The sequence below is a fragment of the Bubalus kerabau genome, chromosome 16 (genome assembly GCF_029407905.1).
Source record: "Bubalus kerabau isolate K-KA32 ecotype Philippines breed swamp buffalo chromosome 16, PCC_UOA_SB_1v2, whole genome shotgun sequence".
Taxonomy (NCBI): Eukaryota; Metazoa; Chordata; class Mammalia; order Artiodactyla; family Bovidae; genus Bubalus; species Bubalus kerabau.
In genome coordinates this window covers 44286225-44310215 of record NC_073639.1, presented here as the reverse complement: position 1 = coordinate 44310215, position 23991 = coordinate 44286225, and the positions used below count along the sequence as shown (strand labels likewise).

The 23991-nt window shown below is 46.9% G+C and overlaps 1 protein-coding gene across 4 annotated transcripts in view; it reads left to right on the top strand.

Annotated features, from left to right (window-relative positions):
* FNIP2 (folliculin interacting protein 2) overlaps positions 1-23991 on the top strand; it is a 129489-nt gene that overhangs the window by 76927 nt on the left and 28571 nt on the right. For all 4 annotated transcript variants that reach the window (XM_055550643.1, XM_055550641.1, XM_055550642.1 and 1 more), the window contains 5 exons: positions 11198-11327; positions 19038-19239; positions 19511-19599; positions 22206-22352; positions 22468-22637. In XM_055550643.1, coding sequence (XP_055406618.1) covers positions 11198-11327; positions 19038-19239; positions 19511-19599; positions 22206-22352; positions 22468-22637 — 738 coding nt within the window. The remainder of the gene's footprint in view (positions 1-11197; positions 11328-19037; positions 19240-19510; positions 19600-22205; positions 22353-22467; positions 22638-23991) is intronic.

Genomic DNA, 23991 nt, shown 5'->3' with positions numbered 1-23991 from the left:
TTGGCTGTGCCGACAGTTAGTTGCGGCACTCAGGATCTTTGATCTTTGTTGCTTTGTGTTTTGTGTATATCCGTGGCTATCTGTGGTGCCTGCGCCTGTGTTCAGTTAAACGTGAGTTGGTGCTGGTGTCTCTGTTGCCCATTATCCATGAGCATGGGGACCATCCCACCCTCCCCACCTGGCTTATCCGCAGACAGCGAGACACCCAGCTCCGCTGCCTGCCCTGCATTTAGGTGACGGATTCATTGCAGTCCACACACACCGGCGTCTGAGAGCTTAACCTGCCCTCCTTGGGAAACGCCTTTTTACACTAGAGTGCAGTGCTTGTGTGCAGCTTCTCTGACCTTGATGTCCACTCATATCTAAGGTTCCCAAGGCCGACACCTTGGGAACGTGGGGAATATCTGCAGCTGCAGAGGCAGCAAAAGCTCCAAGATCACAGCCAACACTGGCTCATCCTCATGATGAACTGGCTTTCTAACGGCTGCCCCAAACTCTGAACATCACACCTGAAGAAAAGAGGCCTCTTTTTTTTTTCCTTTTTAAATCATCCCCTATAGAGAGGAACCTGATCTGGAATGAGGGGTCTGAGAGGACTAGGTTCAGTTCCCGGCAGAAAGACACCAGGAGGCTGTGCACCCCCTGCAGGCTGATGTAACAGGAGGAGCGGGCCTGCACAGTGACCACATGCTCGTCGTGCACACTGTGCCCTGGGAGCACAAAGCGCCGTCTGGGTTTCAACTCCGGGGGGCCCTCTGTTGTTAGAGAACTCACTCATTCTGTTGGTTTCCACGGTTGTGCCAGCTAGGCACAGTTGAGCTTAAGAGGAGGGCTTGGAAGGATAGCGCTGATTCGGCTCGACCGTCTATTCTGCGGCTGGGGCGGAGCTCAGGTTCCTCAGTTCTTTGTACTTCTCATATTTCAGGCCAGACCCTTGATGTGCTCCAGGAATAGATGTTTCTCTTCACAAATCTGTCAGTTCTTCCACATTACCTCTTTCCTTTCTAGACTTGTATTCATCTATACCTGTTTAAGAAAAATTAGAATCAACAAGTAATGCACATTGCAGGCAAAACTACAAGAGATCTAAGAATATTTCTGAGAAAAGATATGTGCTACTGTCAAGGAGAAATTTTAAAATCGTTGTTAGAGGAATGCATATATATTATCTGGAGAGAGAGAGAGATCGAGTTCCACAAATAAATATGTAAAGTCAGTATAATTTCAATTAAAATCCCTTGTGAAGTTAGGCAAAATCACTTTTATTTGTGTGGAAGAATAAAGGACCAACCTTTACAAATCCTTTGTAGATTTCGTTCTTAGAGTTCAGACTATGGCTAAAAAGACATGGGAAAGTTAAATAACTTGGCGTATAAATGTAGAGAGTGAGTAGGTCACCAGGGCTAGGCTAGAATTTATATCCTAGATGAGGGATTAAAATGTAAGGTATTTTTGGCCGAATATTTTTCATGCTAAAGAGAAATGAGCTATTAAGGCAAGCAAGGACAGTGGCAAACTTAAAAGCCCATGACCAAGTGAAAGAAGGCAGTCACGAAAGGCTGACGTGATGGTGTGCTATTGAAAGAATCACCGTGTGACATCGTGGAAATACAAAGCCATGGAGACAGTAAAGAGATGGTGGTTGTCAGGGCTTGGGTGGGGGTAGATGGGGCGAGGACAGTGAACCTATGCTGCATCGTGCTGTAGTGGTGGGCGCATGCCATGATTTGTCCAGACAGTGTGGGATATGTACCCAGGAGTGAACCCCCGTGAAGCTCTGGACTCTGGGTGGTCAGTCAGAGCAGACATGCCCTCTGGTGGGGATGCTGCTCTTGGGGAAGGCTGTGCATGTGAGCACCTGTGCATACTCTGCACCTGCCACTCCCGTTTTGTGGTGAACCTGAAGCTGCTCTAAAAAAAACTGCCACATTTCATGCCACACTGTATGGCATGTGGGAATTTAGATCCCTGACCAGGGATGGCATCCATGTTCCCTGCAATGGGAGCATGGGGACTTAACCTCTGGACCACTAGGGAAGTCCCCTGAAGTCTATTTTTAAAAATGGGTATGTTTTGAAATCTTGATGAGAAGAACATTGTCTTTTCATTCAGGGGGTTTTAAAGAAATTTTATTAAAACTGAAAAGTTCCCTGTGGTGCTTTTGAGGACTGTATGTAGTCTTAAAGTAATTCTATGGTTTGGGAGGTAAAATGTGTTTTAATCAGAATTTGATTTGCCAATTAACTTGTTTGGTTTATTAAAAAAGATGTCTTCCTATCAGACAATAACTGACCTTTTAAGTACTTCAACTCTTCTGTGATTACAAACACAACTGCTGAACTTTAAAGAACTTTATATTTTCAAGTGTTTAATAAGCAGAAACTCTTAAGAGAAGTACTATTAGTGTTACAGTCAACAAAAGCTGATGTCGTGTACTGTTTTAGTTGTAGTACCCTCTGTATCAAACTGAGAAGGGGTTCAGGCTCAGAGCCACACTTCTACCACCACCATCACCTCCACCACCACCACCATCACCATCATCACCTCCACCACCATCACCACCTCCACCACCACCACCACCATCACCTCCACCACCACCACCATCACCATCATCACCTCCACCACCATCACCATCATCACCTCCACCACCATCACCACCACCACCACCACCACCATCACCACCACCACCACCACCATCACCACCATCACCACCACCACCACCTCCACCACCATCACCACCTCCACCACCATCACCATCTCCACCACCATCACCATCATCACTTCCACCACCATCACCACCTCCACCACCACCATCACCACCACCACCACCATCACCACCACCACCACCACCACCACCATCACCATCACCATCATCACCTCCACCACCACCATCACCATCATCACCTCCACCACCATCACCACCTCCACCACCACCATCACCACCATCACCTCCACCACCACCACCACCTCCACCACCACCACCATCACCTCCACCACCACCACCACCACCACCACCATCACCACCACCATCACCATCACCATCATCACCTCCACCACCATCACCACCTCCACCTCCACCACCACCATCACCTCCACCACCATCACCACCATCACCACCACAACCACCATCACCACCACCACCACCACCACCATCACCACCACCACCACCTCCACCATCACCATCACCACCTCCACCACCACCATCACCACCATCACCATCACCACCATCACCACCACCACCATCACCATCATCACCTCCACCACCACCATCACCATCATCATCTCCACCACCACCATCACCATCATCACCTCCACCACCATCACCACCTCCACCACCACCATCACCACCACCACCACCACCATCACCACCATCACCATCACCACCATCACCACCACCACCATCACCATCATCACCTCCACCACCACCATCACCATCATCACCTCCACCACCACCATCACCATCATCACCTCCACCACCATCACCACCTCCACCACCACCATCACCACCACCACCACCACCATCACCACCATCACCTCCACCTCCACCACCACCACCTCCACCACCACCATCACCACCTCCACCACCACCATCACCTCCACCACCATCACCACCTCCTCCACCACCACCACCACCACCTCCACCACCACCACCACCACCTCCACCACCACCACCACCACCACCACCACCATCACCATCACCATCACCATCATCACCTCCACCACCATCACCACCTCCATCACCACCTCCACCTCCACCACCACCATCACCTCCACCACCACCACCACCACCATCACCATCATTACCTCCACCACCATCACCACCTCCACCACCACCATCACCACCACCACCACCACCACCATCACCATCATCACCTCCACCACCATCACCACCACCACCATCATCATCATCACCTCCACCACCATCACCACCTCCACCACCACCATCACCACCACCACCTCCACCACCACCATCACCTCCACCACCATCACCACCACCTCCACCACCACCATCACCTCCACCACCATCACCTCCACCACCTCCACCACCACCATCACCACCACCACCATCACCACCTCCACCTCCACCACCACCATCACCTCCACCACCATCACCACCTCCACCTCCACCATCACCTCCACCACCACCACCATCACCATCACCATCATCACCTCCACCACCATCACCACCACCACCACCACCATCACCACCTCCACCACCACCATCACCTCCACCACCATCACCACCTCCACCACCACCACCATCACCACCTCCACCACCACCATCACCATCACCACCATCACCACCACCACTGCCGCCATCATCACCACCATCACCTCCACCACCATCACCATCACCACCACCACCATCATCACTTCCACCATCAAAATAAAAGTGTGAAAGTGTTAGTCACTAAGTCGTGTCTGACTCTTTTTGACCGCATGGACTATAGCCTGCCAGGCTCCTCTGTCCATGGGTTTCTCCAGGCAAGAATACTGGAGTGGATTGCCATTCCTTTCTCCAGGGGATCTGCCTGATCCAGGAATCGAACCTGCATCTCCTACATTGCAGGCAGATTCTTTACCATCTGAGCCACTAGGCTTCCCTGTCAAACATAAAAAAGATTTAAAATGAAGAGGTGGGGAGAAAATCCTTATGCTCTCTATACAGTTTTGACCATAGGAAGCTTTTTAACAAATTCAGGTTTTGAACTCTAGAAATTTTTTTTCTAATGTTTTGGGTCTGCTGTGCTTGTTGATGGAGACAGACATCATGAAGCAACTTTTCTTGAGAATCTTATGCACCAGACGTTTTTGTTGGATGTGAGGAGAGATCAGTAATCAAGTAGACATGCAGTTTGTATTCAATAGAGAAGACACAGAGAAAGACAATAAAATGTAGGCAGGCTTCTGTCACCACCAGAGTGCTTGCTCAAGGAATGCCTCTCCTGGAAGCTGAACTCTCAGTTGACTCAAGCACCTTGCTAACTAGCTTGGTGAAGACCAGAGCAGAGAGCATGTTAGACTTTGGGGGCTGCTGGGGCAGAGCCCAGGGGTGGGAACAGGCTTTGCAAGTTTGTGTGTGGGCAGCAGAAAGACCACTATGTACTGGGAACAGAAGGAGGCTGGATGCAGTGAGGGGAGAGTCTGCAAGCTGAGCTTGGAGAGAAAATAGAGGTCTGGTCACATTAGCCTGTTGTAGGACTGGAAAAGGTCAGTTTTCATTCCTATCCCAAAAAAAGGCAATGCCAAAGAATGCTCAAACTACCGCACAATTGCACTTATCTCACACGCTAGTAAAGTAGTGCTCAAAATTCTCCAAGCCAGGCTTCAGCAATATATGAACCATGAACTTCCAGATGTTCAAGCTGGTTTTAGAAAAGGCAGAGGAACAAGAGATCAAATTGCCAACATCTGCTGGACCATCGAAAAAGCAAGAGAGTTCCAGAAAAACATCTGTTTCTGCTTTGTTGACTATGCCAAAGCCTTTGACTGTGTGGATCACAATAAACTGGAAAATTCTGAAAGAGATGGGAATACCAGACCACCTGACCTGCCTCTTGAGAAATCTGTATGCAGGTCAGAAAGCAACAGTTAGAACTGGACATGGAACAACAGACTGGTTCCAAATAGGAAAAGGAGTATGTCAAGGCTGTATATTGTCACCCTACTTATTTAACTTATATGCAGAGTACATCATGAGAAACGCTGGGCTAGAGGAAGCACAAGCTGGAATCAAGATTGCCGGGAGAAATATCAATAACCTCAGATATGCAGATAACACCACCCTTATGGCAGAAAGTGAAGTGGAACTAAAGAGCCTGTTGATGAAAGTGAAAGAGGAGAGTGAAAAAGTTGGCTTAAAGCTCAACATTCAGAAAACGAAGATCATGGCATCCAGTCCCATCACTTCATGGCAGATAGATGGGGAAACAGTGGAAACGGTGGCTGACTTTATTTTTGGGGGCTCCAAAATCACTGTAGATGGTGATTTCAGCCATGAAATTAAAAGACGCTTACTCTTTGGAAGGAAAGTTATGACTAATCTAGACAGCATATTCAAAAGCAGAGACGTTACTTTGCCAACAAAGGTCCGTCTACTCAAAGCTATGGTTTTTCCAGTGGTCATGTATGGATGTGAGAGTTGGACTATAAAGAAAGCTGAGCGCCGAAGAATTGATGCTTTTGAACTGTGGTGTTGGAGAAAAGTCCAAGACTCCCTTGGACTGCAAGAAGACCAAAGCAGTCAATCTAAAAGGAAAGTAGCCCTGAATATTTATTGGAAGGACTGATGCTGAAGCTGAAACTCCAACATTTTGGCCACCTGATGCGAAGAGCTGACTCATTGGAAAAGACCCTGATGCGGGGAAAGATTGAGGGCAGGAGGAGAAGGGAACGACAGAGGATGAGATGGTTGGATGGCATCACCAACTCAATGGACATGGGTTTGGGTGGACTCCAGGAATTGGTGATGGACAGGGAGGCTTGGCATGCTGCGGTTCATGGGGTCGTAAAGAGTTGAACATGACTGAGCAACTGAACTGAACTGAGTTTTGGCGAGAGTGTGTCCAGAAACAAAGACACCCCATCTGTTCTGTCCAAGCTGTGCAAGAGATGGAAGGCTTGGGGCTTCTGCAGCTTCCTCCGCCCAGGTGTCTCCTGCAAGTGAGGGCTATCTGGCAAGTCCAAACCTGCACTCTAGACCCAGATGTTTGCTGCAGTCCTGCCTCTGCACTGTCCCAGGAGTGCTATCAGGTCGGAGAGTGCATGACTCCATTTTGCAGCAGCATCAATCAGCCAGACTCACAGTTCTTCCCATTGGAGGAATCGTAGCAGCTTCTGAGTGTTTGAGTTTGCATTTCCTTTTCCAGTGTTGAGTTTGCCGCTGTGGACTCACCACACTCTGGTTGTGTTTTGTAATTCCTTGGGGATTTTTGCTTGCTGCTTCTTTTCCCATGGAGAGTAAGCTCCCCTAGGGCAGAGACCCAGCTACTGAGTCATGCTGACTGCTCCATCCCCAGTAGCCTGAATCCTGCCTGACATAGGAGATATTCAGTGGATCCTTGAATGGTGGGGGGGACATGTTCCCCATATATACGAGGAGGAGTACATAGAGATTTTTAAAAGAGACACACTCAGTTGATCTAGTTGATATGCCCTTTCCATGACTGGCTCTTGCTGGATTTTAGGTTTAGTTGAGATGTACCATTTTCACAAGGGTGTTCTTGGACCACTGACTGGAGAATAAACCTTTGTCCTGGTTTCTTAAAGAAAATCATGTGAACTTAACACTGTCTGTTATCATCTTATTTATTTACTCCATGCATGCAGGCTTGTTAAGGACAGAGCTTGTTAAGAACTTTCTGTGCTGTAACTTTCTGCCTCAGGCCCAGGTGGTGCCAGGAACTTAGTAGGCGCTCAGTCAAAGTTGAGCAAATGGATTTAAGAGTTTCAGGGTGTTGTCACTTTGAATCCAGATTTTGTCAGATCATCAATACAGTAAGCTCTCCAAATAGCAGACGTATTTCCAGATAAAGCTGAATCCTTATCTTGAACAACACAGGTCAAGAAGAGCCAGCAGTTGACATTTTTAAGCCTATGGATGTATTCTTTTTTCTTACCGCTAATTTCGGTAGGAATACATAGACACTTGTTGAAGAGCCCTCCTCTGTCAGGGGGGTGGGGATGCAAGCATAAATTGTTTTCTTATTCATGTGCAAAACTCCAAAAATCTTTGCAGTCTGTGTGCATTAGCATTTGTGCTAATTATAAAAGTATTCTAAAAAGAAGAGTGATACTAAAAATATTAAGAAGTGTCAGACATAGCACTTTTAAAGCTGAAGCCGAGGCTGTGAATAATTTAACTGAAAGTCGCACGTTTTACAACCAAGGCACCAACTTGTGGAGCTGACAGGAAGCATGGTGTGGGCTGGGACCTACCCTGTGGAACTCCTGTGCAGAAGCTCTTTGGTGTCCTGGAGATGCCAGGCCCACAGTGAAGTGAGTGAGCCAGCCAGGGAAGCCCACTCAGCCCTGGGGATGGGGACCAGCGCCCCAGCAGCATCCAGGCTGCACTCCCTTGTAGACCATGGCCCAGCCCATAGCCACACGCACTAAATGGGGATTGAATCCATCCTTTTCTCATGAAAATGGCAATAGGTTACAAGGCAAAATGAGGCCTGTTCTTGTGTCTGAGAGTTGTCGCTGTATCATTTGCTAAAACGTATGATTGACTACGGGCTTCCCAGGTGGCACTAGCGGTAAAGACTCCGCCTGCCAATGCAGGAGACCCAGGAGATGCCGGTTTGATCCCTGGGTTGGAAAGATCCCCTGGAGGAGGGCATGGCAACTCACTCCAGTATTCTTGCCTGGAGAACCCCATGGACAGAGGAGCCTGGTGGGCTACAGTCCATGGGGTCGCACAGAGTCAGATATGACTGAAACAATGCAGCATGCACGCATGATTGACTACATACACTACAGTACTTTTGCATAAAAGTCCTCCTATGTGATATCAAAATGCAGTTTTAAAATATTTATTTTATTTATTTGGCTGTGTTGGTAATTGTAGCACTCGAGATTTTTTTTTTTTAAGTTGTGGCACATGGAATCATGAGTTGCCGCATGTGAACTCTTAGTTGTGGCCTGTGGAATCTAGTTCCCTGACCAGGGATTGAATCTGGGCCCTCTGCATTGGGAACACAGAGTCTTAGCCACTGGGCTACCAGGGAAGCCCCCAGAATATTTTTCAGGAAATGTTGGATAACGCTCAGCCAGCCTTTAGCTTATGTTTTTATCACAATTATTATTCTGCATTCTATAGTATGGATAAAGGGAACATCCTCCTTGGTTTTTATTATTTTAATTTTTTGCTTTTCTTTTTCATGTCTCTATTACAGGTTCTTAGTTCTTTTCACAATTAACTATTCAGAAGTAATGACCTTTTAGTAGTACTCTGAAATGTCTTACCTGGCCCACCTTTTCCAAGAATTGTCAGAGAGTGAGTAGGTAACATTTACTGTATGGGCACTGGGCTGAGTGTTTTACATGTATTGATTTGTTTAATCCTCACAGGAACTGTGTGAAATAGGTCAGTGGTTTTTAGAGCTTTCTTTTGTCTGCCGCCCACACTAATGCATTTCACATCATGATCCAGTAACAAACATCTTTATATATGACAAACAAAAGTGTCATAAATTAGTGTTAACACTGCCCTCTCTTTTCATTCATACTTCTCTTTTAAAATACCAGTTTTGATCTGCTAAATAATTTATAACCCACTAGCAGGTTGCAGCTCTCACAAAACATACTGAGGTGTGGTCCCTTACTGCTCCCGTTTTATGGATGAGAAAGCTGACAGGTTAAGTGAACCACCCACGTGTCCCAGCCAGTGAGCCACAGAGCTGGGATTTGAAGGAGAGCCTGGGTCTTACTCCTCCTCTACTGAGCAGAAGAATCTTGCAGCTGTAGGACTTCCAGAGGGTTTCCCAGGTGGTACAGTCGTAAAGAACCTGCCTGCTAATGCAGGAGACGCAGGACACTTGGGTTTGATTCTTGGGTCAGGAACATCCATGGAGGAGGGCATGGCAACCCACTCCAGTGTTCTTGCCTGGAGAATCCCGTGGACAGAGGAGCCTGACGGGCTACAGTCCATGGGGTCACAGAGAGTCAACATGACTGAGCACAGAACATGAGCATGATTTCCAGAAGACAGTGGTCCTCAGCTCATCCCATCCTGCTTTTGTGACAGGGTAGGGACAAGTATTTATAATACAAGTGCTGCATCTCAGTGGTGTCCTCCACCTGCCAAGAAGAAGCTGATGTGCTCAGCATAAGACCGGGCACCCTGAGATTTGGAAATAGGGAATGAGGATCTTCTGGATCTTATAGGGGATTTTGAGAACTTGGGAGTGGAGCAGACATGTCTAATTAGGATTTTTTTAATTAAGTAGTATTCTGTTACTTTGAGGAAAAACTCTATCTCCCTTCAAAATTCTCAACAGAATTACCTACTCACTGATACTTGAAATGGGGATTTGATTTTGGAGGTGTAAGTCCAGCCTCAAGGCTGAAACCAGGCCAGCCTCACCTGGCAGCACTTCAGTGCAGAAGTGCCATACGTTCAGCAAACCTTTGTTAATTGTCCGTTGTGTCCCAGGCACATCCTGGATACAAGGGATCCACAGATGAATAAGCTCTGCCTTTCCTGTGCATGCTGACTGGATCAGAAGAAGAGTGTCTCATGGATGCTCACAGCACCTCTGCTGTGGACAAGGAAGCCTAGATTGTTAGCTTCTCACCCTTGTGGCTGGGGGTTCTCTGGTCTTGCAGCCGTCAGCTCCATGCAGGGCCACCACGTGCTGCACAGTGCCTGGCACATTGCAGATGCTTGCCGGGCAGCCAGGCAACCCTTGCAGGATTTCAGAACTCACGCTGGGGACTCAGCGTATTTCCATCTGCCTGTAAAAATAGAAATAAAAACATGATGGCTCACATGGAGAAGCTGCCTTCCAGTGGTGTCCACGAGCATGGTACACTGCGCTTAGTGAAGTCAGTACCTGTGTCTGAAAATGTCGACTGGCTGCCTGTCACATTCCATCCCCTTCTCTACCTGACCCAGTAACTTGGGGAGGTAAAAGGAGAAAAAGTCTGCCTCCTCCAGCATTCCAAACCCACATGCACATATTCTTCTTTCACAGCAAGGGAGTGGCAGTGGGCCAAGGGCCCACTATGCATTTGGGGCTGGGGGTGCAGGAGAGGCAGTGCTGTGTGGAGGAACTGCCTTTCTGCCTCGATTTCACCTCTAAATAGAGTGAAGAAGCAGTCAAAAGAGGTTAATGTGTGTGAGTAAACGCTGTGTAGGGCACTGGTTACCCGGCAGCAACAGCAATAGTTCTGTGGAACACTGTATCAGAAATCTTCAGTTTGCACTCTGAGTGGATGAGTAATAATTGTTTGCATTTGTAAGTGAGGTCTGGTCATGGATGCAAGGCTCTGTCTGTGGTCCCTGTTCCTTTTGACTTGTTTCCCCCTTTATGGGATATTTTCTCGCAGTACAGAAGTCTTAGGGAGACTGGTCTCCCTCTGCTGGGTGTGGCCTGTAGAACCAGAACAGTTAGGATCCTGGGCTTGTGCTTTTTGTGTAGGTTCACGCAGGCTCCTTGAATTCAACTCGCACTTTCCAATCTTCTTCTCACAGCCTCCCTGAGCAGCCTTCTGATCACACCGTTCCCATCTCCAAGCTCCTCCACTTCCTCGTCCAGCAGCTACCAGCGCCGCTGGCTTCGGAGCCAGACCACAAGCTTGGAAAACGGCATCATCCCCAGGAGGTAAGCTGGGTCCCCCTTGCTGCGAGGGGCACCCAGGTGGGCAGCCGGGGGGGTGCCCACAGACACTACGTTCACCTGCCATCCCTGAGAAAGTGTGGAAGCTTTCCGCTCAGCTTCGGCTCAGCCTGGAAGTTTACAAGTTGAGGGTCCAGGAAAGACACTGGGAATATCTGGGTAGATCTGTGTTGATTTAAAGTGAGTACATCCTCTGTTTGTACTGGCTCCCCTCCGGGAGTAGCTTGTGTAAGTGTGAAGGCTGGAATAAATCTTGGCTTAGGGTGACACAGTATGGTCTTTGAAAATATATGAACCCAAGAATGGTGACATGCTCTTTTTTTTTTGTTTTTTGGTAAAACTTAAATTCTTAAACAGTCATGAGTTTGATTATGAATAGAGATGGTACCAAGATATCCATTGCCTTTATTTCAGTTGGTTTCAGATCTAACGTTTAGTTACATTGCAAAATGTACATTTTTGACTTATGATAATGTTACATCAATAGCTTCCAATCTCTTCTTCATAAAACCCACAACTTAAAAGGGAATGAAGATGGTTGTCCCTATAAAATCCAGATGACAGTTGGTTGACTTAGTAAGTTGAGTTGTGGTAGCATGTATAGGGTCTGTGAGGGAGTGAAGAGTCAGCTGCACAACTGCATTTCAGAAGTTCATGAAGACGCACAGGTAAATAATGGTATAAAGAAGATAAATGCTTAGAGAGGGTAGAGTGTTTGGAGCTTGGGAGAGAGAGGCAGCATTCTGGAGGTCCTGGGGCTTGGGGAACCTTCATGGAAGTGGTCCTGAAAGAACCAGAGATGGGGGGTTGAGACACGTAGAGGGCGTCAGGCTGCCGGCACTCTCTTCTCCCAAAATTAACATCACGTGTTAATGTTTCTTTTTAAAAAATTATGCTCCAGGCATTTTGAGAACAACCTATAAAATGAGTGTAAGGCTTTTCCATTAAAAGTATTTTACTTTCAGGACTTTCCTGATGGTTCAGCAGTTAAGATTGCTCACTCCCAATGCAAGGGACCTGGGTTCAATCCCTGGTCAGGGAACTAAATCCCACATGCTGTAACTAAGTCTCAGCACAGCCAAATAAATAAATATAAATAAATATATTAAAAATATTTTACTTTCAAAATATAATAGGAATAATGGTGATCCGTGACTATTAACATAAACTTATAAATTGCAAAAAAAAATGTTTTGATGCAGTCATTTTATATAATCAGTAGTAATACTTCATATGATATCTTAACTCATAAGATTTTTCTGGCTCACTTTTCTGTAGATTCTTTTGTTTAGGTCATCAGAATTTGTATGTCAGTTGGCATAATTGAAAGCAGTGTTAGCTGCTCCTTTCAAATGCAAGATGGCAGATAATTTTTTTATTTTGGGAAAGCTCATTTTGTTTATTGTAACAGTTACTGGAGTTGTATAAATTATAACAACATTGAGATAAATTTTTAATAAACTTTAAAAATATAAATTTTAGTATGTCTAGATCAGATTATTCTTTTTTTTTTTATTGTCACCATGCTTATTTATTTTTTTTTTAATTTTTTATTATTTTTTTTTAATTTTATTTTATTTTTAAACTTTACATAACTGTATTAGTTTTGCCAAATATCAAAATGAATCCGCCACAGGTATACACGTGTTCCCCATCCTGAACCCTCCTCCCTCCTCCCTCCCCATTCCATCCCTCTGGGTCGTCCCAGCGCACCAGCCCCAAGCATCCAGTATCATGCATCGAACCTGGACTGGCAACTCATTTCATACATGATATTTTACTTGTTTCAATGCCATTCTCCCAAATCTTCCCACCCTCTCCCTCTCCCACAGAGTCCATAAGACTGTTCTATACATCAGTGTCTCTTTTGCTGTCTCGTACACAGGGTTATTGTTACCATCTTTCTAAATTCCATATATATGCGTTAGTATACTGTATTGGTGTTTTTCTTTCTGGCTTACTTCACTCTGTATAATAGGCTCCAGATTCATCCACCTCATTAGAACTGATTCAAATGTATTCTTTTTAATGGCTGAATAATACTCCATTGTGTATATGTACCACAGCTTTCTTATCCATTCATCTGCTGATGGGCATCTAGGTTGCTTCCATGTCCTGGCTATTATAAACAGTGCTGCGATGAACATTGGGGTACTCGTGTCTCTTTCCCTTCTGGTTTCCTCAGTGTGGATGCCCAGCAGTGGGATTGCTGGATCATAAGGCAGGTCTATTTCCAGTTTTTTAAGGAATCTCCACACTGTTCTCCATAGTGGCTGTACTAGTTTGCATTCCCACCAACAGTGTAAGAGGGTTCCCTTTTCTCCACACCCTCTCCAGCACTTATTACTTGTAGACTTTTGGATCGCAGCTATTCTGACTGGTGTGAAATGGTACCTCATAGTGGTTTTGGTTTGCATTTCTCTGATAATGAGTGACGTTGAGCATCTTTTCATGTGTTTGTTAGCCATCTTTATGTCTTCCTTGGAGAAATGTCTATTTAGTTCTTTGGCCCATTTTTTGATTGGGTCATTTATTTTTCTGGAGTTGAGCTCTAGGAGTTGCTTGTATATTCTCGAGATTAGTTGTTTGTCAGTTGCTTCATTTGCTATTATCTTCTCCCATTCTGAAGGCTGTCTTTTCACCTTGCTAATAGTTTCCTTTGATGTGCAGAAGCTTTTAAGGTTAATTAGGTCCCATTTGTTTATTTTTGCTTTTATTTCCAATATTCTGGGAGGTGGGTCATAGAGGATCCTGCTGTGATGTATGTCAGAGAGTGTTTTGCCTATGTTCTCCTCTAGGAGTTTTATAGTTTCTGGTCTTACGTTTAGATCTTTAATCCATTTTGAGTTTATTTTTGTGTATGGTGTTAGAAAGTGTTCTAGTTTCATTCTTTTACAAGTGGTTGACCAGAGTTCCCAGCACCACTTGTTAAAGAGATTGTCTTTAATCCATTGTATATTCTTGCCTCCTTTGTCAAAGATAAGGTGTCCATATGTGCGTGGATCAGATTATTCTTATGGAGAAGTTTTGCTAAAGATTTTATTCTTCACACATATCCATTTTGTATGTCTGAATTCAGTTTTAAATGTAAATTTATACAAGATTATTTTAGTGTTTCCTCTGCCAATTCCTGCAATTTACGGAGGTCTTACAAGAAATTAGAAGTATCTTTGTGCATTGCATGTAATTCAGAATGCCTGTTTATGCAGTCTATGCTATGTTGTCAATTATATGGAAAATTAATTTTAAAATGGTCTTCCTTATTAATAATTTCATCATCTAAAGCTTCATCTAGAAAGTAATGAGTATTTTCTATCCAGTGCAGCAATCTCTACACTTGATTTCTATTTCTGTGCTTGTGAGTATTTGCTTGGCAATGTTGCTGCAGTTTTCAAAATGAGAGATTACAAACTCTTTGAAGAACTCTAGTAACTCCCTGATGTATTAATACTTTACTGCATTGTCCACTGTAGGCTCTTCTTTGTGATAATTTACTGCCCTGGGGCTCAAGACAAAGAGCTGAGTATTTTTGCAGACCCCACAAGGACGGGCTCTATGATAGACAGACAAGCTGCCTCCACTGTGTCCCACCCAAGCCCTTTTCCTCTCCCACAGCCGTGACCTCTGCTGCCACCACCAATCTGGGCCCAGGTCCCAGCCTTGCCACCTGGGGCCTCATGGCACCTGGGTTCTGGTCGTGTGGGTATGTGCCTGCCCCCAGGCTGACTGCTCAGCGTCCAAGTTCCCCGTGTGCTCAGTTGCCTGGCGTCTGTGTGCATGCCCATGTGCATGCGTCATCACCCCATCAGACTTCACTTAGCACAAGTTAAAGGTGACCGAGTTAGGGATCGAAATCGTACCCACTGAATATTACTTCAAGCTTCTTCTGAGAGCAGCCCTGCGAGGGGGCACAGCCTGGGCTGGCCCTGGGCTTGTCCTGTCTGACACCCAGGATGGAAGGGCTGCAGAGACTCATCATCCATCACTGCCTATGAAGATACTTCAGTTACAGGGGTGTTGCCCATCTCCCTTGTGGCAGCACCCTTGTGGGAGTGGGGATTAGTCTCTGACTCTGGACCAGAGAACAGTGGGTGCCAGAGATGTGATTGCTTCTGCTCTGAGGGAAAAGTCACAGCAAAGACTTCATTCCAGAGAGAGTTCAGGGTGGCCAGGGAGGATCTTCACAGTCCACAGTTTTGGTTGCTCATGGATATCCACACCTCGGGGCCCTGCCATCCCACGCGGGGAGCTTTGGTGCCTGGAGACAGGGTGGGCGGAGTCAGGGGCAGTTTACCAGCTGATGCAGAGGTGCTGCCAGAGGGGTGTGGGAGAGAGGCTGCAGAGATTTCCCTGCTTAGTGGGGCTGTTGAAACCCTGAAGAAGCAGCTGTAATGTCCCAGAAAGGCTGCTGACTTGAATTATAAAACGAGTAACCAGAGTTGCTGATGAGATGTTCTTTGACCTACAGAAATGGTGATTTCATATATTCCAGTGTAATCCACAGATTCAGTTGTAAGTTCAGAGTGACATAAGCAGTTAGATTAAGCAGTCCTGAGATCAGCTATGGGTCACTGAGATGTACTTAAATAGTAGAGTTTGGGCTTCATTTCGGTTCCTGAAGTATTCATAACGTATGTAAATGCTGTTCATAAGTGTCAACAAAGTTCTGTTTGTTTTTTTTTAATAAGAAGAAAAATTCAGTGTGTAGCTTGGTCTTCCCTTGACTTGAAGGCCTGTCGGCTGTGTGATTGCTCCCCACCCCTCCCCTCAGTACTTCAGCTGGGTGACCCCAGCAGACGGATCAGACGTGGGGCCAGAGCCCTGGGCATTCCCAGTGTCCAAGCAGTGAGCCAGGGCCAGCAGACAGAAGCCCTGGGCTCTGATTGCATCTGGTCATTGAAAAGCTTTGTTTCTAAAGCAAGTCAGTCACTCTGCCTCAGTTTCCATGTTTGCAAAATGGACTGTGTATCTCACCTAGTGCCCTGACGGTAAAGCTATGGTAAAGTATTTGTGTGCGTAGTTAAATGTTGAAAAACACTTTGAAGCATACTATCATGTAGATTGATCTTAAAAGCATATTTACAGTAATACTCAGCCATAAAAAGGAAGGAATGTGAGTTAGTTGTAGTGAGGTGGATGAACCAAGAGCCTGTTATACAGAGTGAAGCAAGTCAGAAAGAGAAAAACAAATATCATATATATCATATATGAATGCGTACATGTGGAATCCAGAAAAATAGTACTGGTGAACCTATTTACAGGGAAGAAGTGGAGATTCAGAGGCAGAGAACAGACTTGTGAGCATAGCAGGGGAAGGAGCGGGTAGGACAAGCTGAGAAAGCAGCACGTGTGAAATAGCTAGTGGAGAGCTGCTGTGTAACATAACACAGGGAGCTTGCCTTGCGCTCTGTGCTTACCTACAGGGCTGGGATAGAGAGGGAGGGGGTCTCAAGAGGGAGGGGATATGTATATCATTATGACTGATTCGAGTCGTCGTATGGCAGAAACCAACACAACGTTGTAAAGCAATTTTCCTCCAATTAAAAAAAAATGATCCCAGGCTTAAAAAAAGTATATTTGTAAATACCACATGGCCTGATTTATTCCCGTTTGCGTGGCCAATCCAAGACTACTACAGACTGAAGGAAACTCAGCTGCTTTAGAGTTCAGGGGAGCAAGTGAGAGCCAACATGCTGTTAGAGCTGTGGGTGATTCTCAGAAATTCAGCAGGTGGCACCGTCTGCTGTGCTGACTGGAGTTGGTTACTGTTTTCAGGGTGGAACTAGAGCTGACTCAGACATCTGAAGAGAGCTCGATGGTCACTGCAATTTGATTATTAGAGACCACATTGACCAAGACATGCAGACTGATGTAGGCATTCTTACTTTTACAAAAAGGAGGGAAGGAGGAGATGACAAAGAAGAAAGGGTTGCAAGAAAGGATTGGTGTAACATAAGCTTTTCCTCTACAGAATACAAATAAACTGGTGCAGAGAATCAAAGTTATTGGACAGGTACTGTGGAAAAGAAGAGGGAGCATTGTGTGAAATTAAGTAAAATCGTAAGAGCGCCTCGACAGTTTCTTTCTGCCAAGTAAATAATTAGGATCTAGGGGTTTCTCAGAGAAAGCAGTTGCTGGTTTATTTTAATGCCTAGCATTTACAAGAGCACTGGGAGACCATGTCCTTCCCCTGGTATGTCTGTGAGTGAAGTCTTTTACTGATTTATCAGCCACACCAATGACATGGTCCTCTGAGGTTTGAACACGGTGCCTGTCTCCTTTCCTTTTTTATCTCATTTTAAAAGAGATAGCTTTCTTGACCATAAAACTTCTGATGTGTGTATGTTTTTAAAATCTGGGTATGCTCGAGATCTGTGAGTAGAGCACTAAATAACAAGTTAAAGACCGGGAATGAGGCTGGCTGCCTTGAGTTCTGCCAGCAGACGTGGCCATCGGGGTGTAGTTTGTAGTAAAGGACGTGAAGGAGGCAGCGTCCTCCTGTGCTTAGCAACAGACAAAGCTGAACACTAGGGTCAATGAGAAAGATTTACTGCAAACCTGCCTTGTGCCATGCTAGGCGCTTTCATTTGCAGTGTGATGTCACTTGCTTCGGGACTTCCTAAAGGTGGCGCTAGTGGTAAAGAACCCATCTGCCAGTGCAGGAGACATAGATGGGGGTTCTATCCCTGGGTCAGGAAGATCCCCTGGAGCAGGAAGATCCCCTGGAGCAGCGCATGGCTACCCACTCCAGTATTCTTACCTGGAGAATCCCATGGACAGAGGAGCCTGGCGGGCTACACTCCATTGGGTCACAAAGAGTTGTACATAACTGAAGTGACTTAGCATGAATGCACATCCTTTGCTTTGGTGTTAGTTTTTTTTTAATAGAAAAAAACAAAATAATTTAAAAAATCTTTCACTCTTGCTATTAGCAGCTACATGGTTATATGCTGGTTTTTCAGAATAAAGGAGAGACCTGGATTGGCTGTATTTGTGAGGTTCACCCCTTAAAACAAATTGAATATGCATTCAGTTTGTTGGCTTCATACTTCTCTCATCCTAGAAGCAGAGTCTTTGCACAGAACGTTAAGTTGGTCCAGGTGCTGACTATAGTAGAAAAGAGGGGGCTCTTTCTTCTTGGGGGGTTTGCCGGAGAATGTTCAAGGTCACGTGGCTTAGTCTCAGCATTTAGAGGAGTAACTTCATCTAATAGTTTTAGTAACCTTGGGAAGGCAAGCCTTGGCTGCTAGTAAATGTCCAAACACGATGTCCCGGTCACACAGTGGACCGCAGTGGACCTTCCCTTTCAGAGAGTCTTATCTACTGGTATCTATCAGCTAAAACTGAGGGCCTATGTTTTGAGCCAACAGATGTTTCACACCCCTTCCAAAATACCACCAGTCTGATGTAACACAGTTCAAGGGAAAAGTACTAAGTGTCTAATAAGAGGGCACTTAAAATTACTTTCAGTTCTCACTGAAGTTTCTTTTCATGTAAGGATAACACTGAGTATCAAGTAGAGGTTTTCATTTTCACAATAGAATCTGATGGAGGAGGACGGCTTAGCAGGGGATGTGCTCTGAGTGAGGACCACATGCCCTGGTAGGCTGTCAGGGTGTCACCCTGGCTTCATGGCTCATTTTCCCTGTGGTCCACTGATGGCAGGGCGACTCCTCAAACCCCTTCTCCTTCCAGGTCAATGGATGAGACGTTCAGCTTGGCCGAAGAAACCTGCAGTTCCAACCCGGCCATAGTCCGGAGGAAGAAGATTGCCATAAGCATCATCTTTTCACTATGCGAGAAGGAAGAGGCACAGAGAAATTTCCAGGACTTCTTTTTTTCTCATTTCCCCCTGTTTGAATCTCACATGAACAGGCTGAAGAGTGCCATTGAAAAGGTACTGAAAGTACAGTACGTGGCCCCACAGGGCTGTAAGGGCGGCGGGCTCTCTCTACTGGATCGCTTTCCTGGGGCACGTGGATTGGCGGCAGCAGTGGTAGACAGATCCATAGGCACACTGATGCCAGTCAGCAGGTGCTCACTGCTTTGGGAAAGGGAATTACTGCCTCCCATGTGGGCTGTAACCTTGTCTCATGAATAAAGCCTGGTAGATGATTGTGAAGGAATGTCGTCTCACCATAAAGTGGCTTCTTTTCTCTCCACCGAAGGCCATGATTTCCTGCAGGAAGATAGCAGAGTCGAGTCTCCGTGTCCAGTTCTACGTCAGCCGTCTAATGGAAGCTCTAGGGGAGTTCAGGTAAGTTGGCAACGTTTGGCAAACCCAGCAAGGGACATTGTGGAGCAGCAACCTTGAACCTCCACATGCATGGAGACCATGACTCGGAATTCAGAGTTGGGGGCAAATTCCGACTTGGGGGCTGGCAGTTATTGGTTATTTTAGCAGCTCCTTCCTTGGAAGCTAAGGCCTGAAGCAGCAAAAGTTTAAGTCACCAGCACCAAGTTATCCTCATGACTGCCTGAGGGACAGTTTTTGATCTGATTGTCTACCAGAATGAATGGAGAAAATTGATGTTCATATGTCTCATGTCATCTCACAAAAACCCTCAGAGTAAGCACTCTTGGCCCATTTTACAGATGCAGAAACTTGAAGCCCAGATGTTCGTCCAGAGCACAAGTGGGGAGAGTGTGTGTGTCAGGGACATTACACTCCAGTTTGTCAGGACCGTCCTGTGCACACCTGGTGTCCTCCCCGTGAGGGTCCTCCTCAGGACATAAATCACATGGTCACCCTAGTGTATCTTTACTGTGAGTTCCTGATTGATGACCTTTGTATCCTGGAGACCAGTTTTCTAGAGGTCTTGCCCCTTGTGTCGGGCAGAAAGGCAGTCTGCTCTGAGGGCAGGTGGGATTCACAATCACCAGGCTGAGCAGGGTTGTTGCAGCTCTCCTTACAGCCGGCTTCTTGGGCGCGGAGTGGAAGCCCCCTCTGAAACAGTCACGAGCTAATGAACGAATCTAACTGTTCCTCTCTAGCTGCAGAACAAAAATGTTTACAAGTCTTAGAACATTAGGAGGTTTTGGTGATGATTAAGGTAAAGGCTGGTGAACTCAGATGCTGCTTGAAGCAAAGTCTCCATCCAGTCTTTGCTGAGCCCTGAGTTATGTGTAAAGTACTCCAGTAACACATGACTCGTTATCTGGGGTTGCTCAGACTAAGTCAGATATTTAAGGAATATGTGCAGCTGTGTATTTCGGTGGCAGTGTGGTGACTAGTGAACCTCCTGCAGTGTAGGCGCCCTGAGGCTGCTGTGGCAGATCCAGGCTGGCTTGTGCTGGAGCGTCTGCACACTTCTTTAACGAAAGGTCCAGATCTTAAAGTGCAGGATCAGAGGCCTCACTGTGGATGGATGGGTCTTGTTCTTACGTTAGCAAACCGCTGCTCAGAAACAATGACAGTATGGTGTGTTAGTGCTTGGCGGCCTTGGTTTCAGTAGGTGAACCCCAGGTCTGTGTGGCTGTAACTTGTCCCTCCTGCCTGCTCAGAGATGCTCTGCTTGGCACACCAAGGCAGGATCCTGTGTGTCCCAGCTCCTTGATGCACATGGCCCCAGACTGAGGTCAGAATATGCCTCGTGTCTATTCACCGGGGAGAGGGGATGTGTCCTAGCCTCAGAGGCAGAAAGGTGGTCTGCTCTGGGGGGCACGTGGGATTCATGGTCAACAGGCTGAGCAGGGCTGTTGCAGTGCTTCTTAAAGCCAGTTTCTCAGTGGGGAATGGAAGCCTAGGCTAAGTCAGAGTGCTCCCTGGAAAGACCCCCGTGAGCCACATGGGCTGGAGCAGAGCCCGCAGCACCAGGCGTCCTCATCGGAGTGTGTGTCTGCTGCGAGGAACCTAGCTCTGCTACACCTCGGTTTCTTAATCTGTAAAATGATATGACTAGACTCATCAGTTTCCTAACAGTGTACTGTCCTAAGAATTTGATTCTGTCAGTCTGTGTAACAATCTAGTAAATAATATAGTGAAGAAGAGACATTTATGTAGCTTTTTCATGTGAAGTGAATAAAGTGCTTTGGTTCAGAGAAGGAAGGTGCTGACGAGAAATTGGGAGAGTTGAGTTGCCTCTGGTCACATTTTCAGTCTAGCATATTTGATTTTTCTTCCTTATTTTCTTTTCCAGTAAAAATTGCCCTAGATTCTGACACAAGGCATCTTAAAGGATATTTTACATCAGTGTTTAGTATACGTTTCCTGAAAAGGGGTCTCTGCTGCAGCTGCTCAGCTTTTCTGTTGTGCAAATGTACCGAAAGATAATAGGGAAATGATGCACGTGGCCGTGTGCCAGTAAAGCTTTATTTATAAGAAAGGTCAGATTTGACCTGTACATTGTGTCCTTGTTTACCAGCCCCTGTTTCATATTACTTTATTTGTAGTTTTCTGTTTAAAACATTTTATTATTGGAGTATAATTGCCTTACAAAGTTGTATTAGTTTCAGCTGTACAACAGCGTGATTCAGCCATTACTATGCGTATATGTCCCCTCTTCTTGAGCTCCCCTTCCACGCCCCAATCCCACCCCTCTAGGTCATCACAGAGCCCCGAGCTGAGCTCCCTGTGCTATACAGCAGCTTCCCACTAGCTGTCTGTTTTACAGACGGTAACGTATATAAGTCAGTGCTACTTTCCCAGTTCACCCCCAACCTCCTTCCCACACTGTGTCCACAAGTCAGCTGTCTTTGTCTGTGTCTCTGTTCCTGCCCTGCACCTGACCCCTGTGTATGTTCTGCTTTGAATGCCTTAGGGGCTCCGTAGATCCAGATGACTGTTTTCTTCTGGGTTCCTTTATGCAAAGGTCACCCACCACGACACCTGTGACAGTTCCCTGCTCCCCTTCTCTTCTGTAGAGGGACGATCTGGAGCCTGTACTCCGTGCCCAGGATCGCCGAGCCCGTGTGGCTGGCCATGATGTCCAGCACCTTGGAGAGGACCCAGCTGTGCCAGCGCTTCCTCAAGGAGTTTACACTCCTGATAGAGCAGATCAACAAGAACCAGTAAGGGCGGCCCACTGGGGCCTTGCACGGCAGTTCCTCGCCCGTGTACGTGCTGTGGGTGACTGCCTCTTCCTGCGTTGACTCACTTGGTTATGTTTTCTCCCATTTCTCCAAGGTTTTTTGCTGCCCTGCTGACTGCAGTCCTAACCTACCACCTGGCCTGGGTACCCACCGTCATGCCCGTTGACCACCCACCCATCAAAGCCTTCTCTGAGAAACGCACCTCTCAGCTGGTCAACATGCTGGCCAAGACACACCCGTACAATCCTCTCTGGGCGCAGCTGGGTCAGTACCTGATGTGACCATTCAGAGGCCGCGTGGGGTGGAAGTGAAGAAACAGCAACGTTTTCGGTTGATATTAGCCATCCTACCCAGCGATTCCCAGGTGTCACTGGGCTGGCAGGGAACAGGAGACTGGCCCACAGATTCTTCCTGTAAAGCGGGACCCTCACCCCACCAGAGCCTCATTCTCTTTAAAGCCATGCAGGCCTGCTGGGTCCTCCCACATGGAAGCCACGGCTCCTCCTCTGGTGGGCTTCTTTAATGTTGGCACCGCTGACACTTGGATCAGAAAATTTTTTGTTGGTTGTGGGGAGAGGGGCTGTCCGTGCCTGGCCAGACTTTTTTTTTTTTTTTGTAATATTTATTTGGCTGTGCCAGGTCTTAGTTGTAGCGTGTGGAATCTAGTTCCCTAACCAGAGATGGAACCCAGGCCCCTGCATTGGGAGCACGGAGTTTTAGCCACTGGACCACCAGAGAAATCCCTGGTCAGATGTTTAGCAGCATCACTGGCCTCTGTTCACCAGCTGCCAGTGAAAACCCCTCTTCCAAAGTTGTGATGATGAAAAATGTCACCAGACATTGCTGAGTGTCCCGTAGTGGGCAGGACACCCCCTGGTTGAGGCCCACTGCCCTAGAGAGGGTGGACTGGATAGGAGGAAAGTCAGAAAAAAGAAAGTAAGCACACGCTGTGATTCCATTACCTTTTAAGTTTGAGCTGAGGGCAGAGACCTTGTCTTTCTGTCCACCGCCCCCTGGGCTACTTCCTCCGAGCTTCGCGCTCAGGCCTGGCACAGGGACCTGGCGTGCCATGTGGCGGCTGGCGGAGCATGGGCTTGTGAGACCAGGGCTCAGGGTGGGAGAGGTGGGTGCCAGAGCCTCTCAACAGCAGAGCCTGCAGTGACCAGTCAGAGTTGCATACCTGCTCTGTCCCACGACCCCGTCCGTCAGCTGGACCCAGGGCTGCGATGCCAGGCAGCTCACTCTTGGGACGCCTGCTGCCTGTGGAGGAGGCAGGTTGTATTGAGAATGTCCTGAGCACTCCTTTGGTGGGGTGGGCAGAGGCCAGCCCACAGAGAGAGAGAGAGTGTGCAGTGCGGAGGGTGAGGGCCAGGGCCAGACGGCTGGACTAAAACCCTGCCTCCCGGGCAAGCAGCCTGACCTCCGTGCCTCTGCTTCTCCGCCTGTGCTGTGGGGTGTGATGACTCATGGCTGCTGTGGGAGCCCCACTGCTTATCTCTTAAGTGGCCTGTTGTCCATTCTGCTGCTGCGGCTGTTAACATGGCAGGGGCCCCAGGAGATAGAGGAGTGAGTAGAGGGGGCTTTCAAAGAAGACACACTTGTTGTTCAGTCGCTAAGT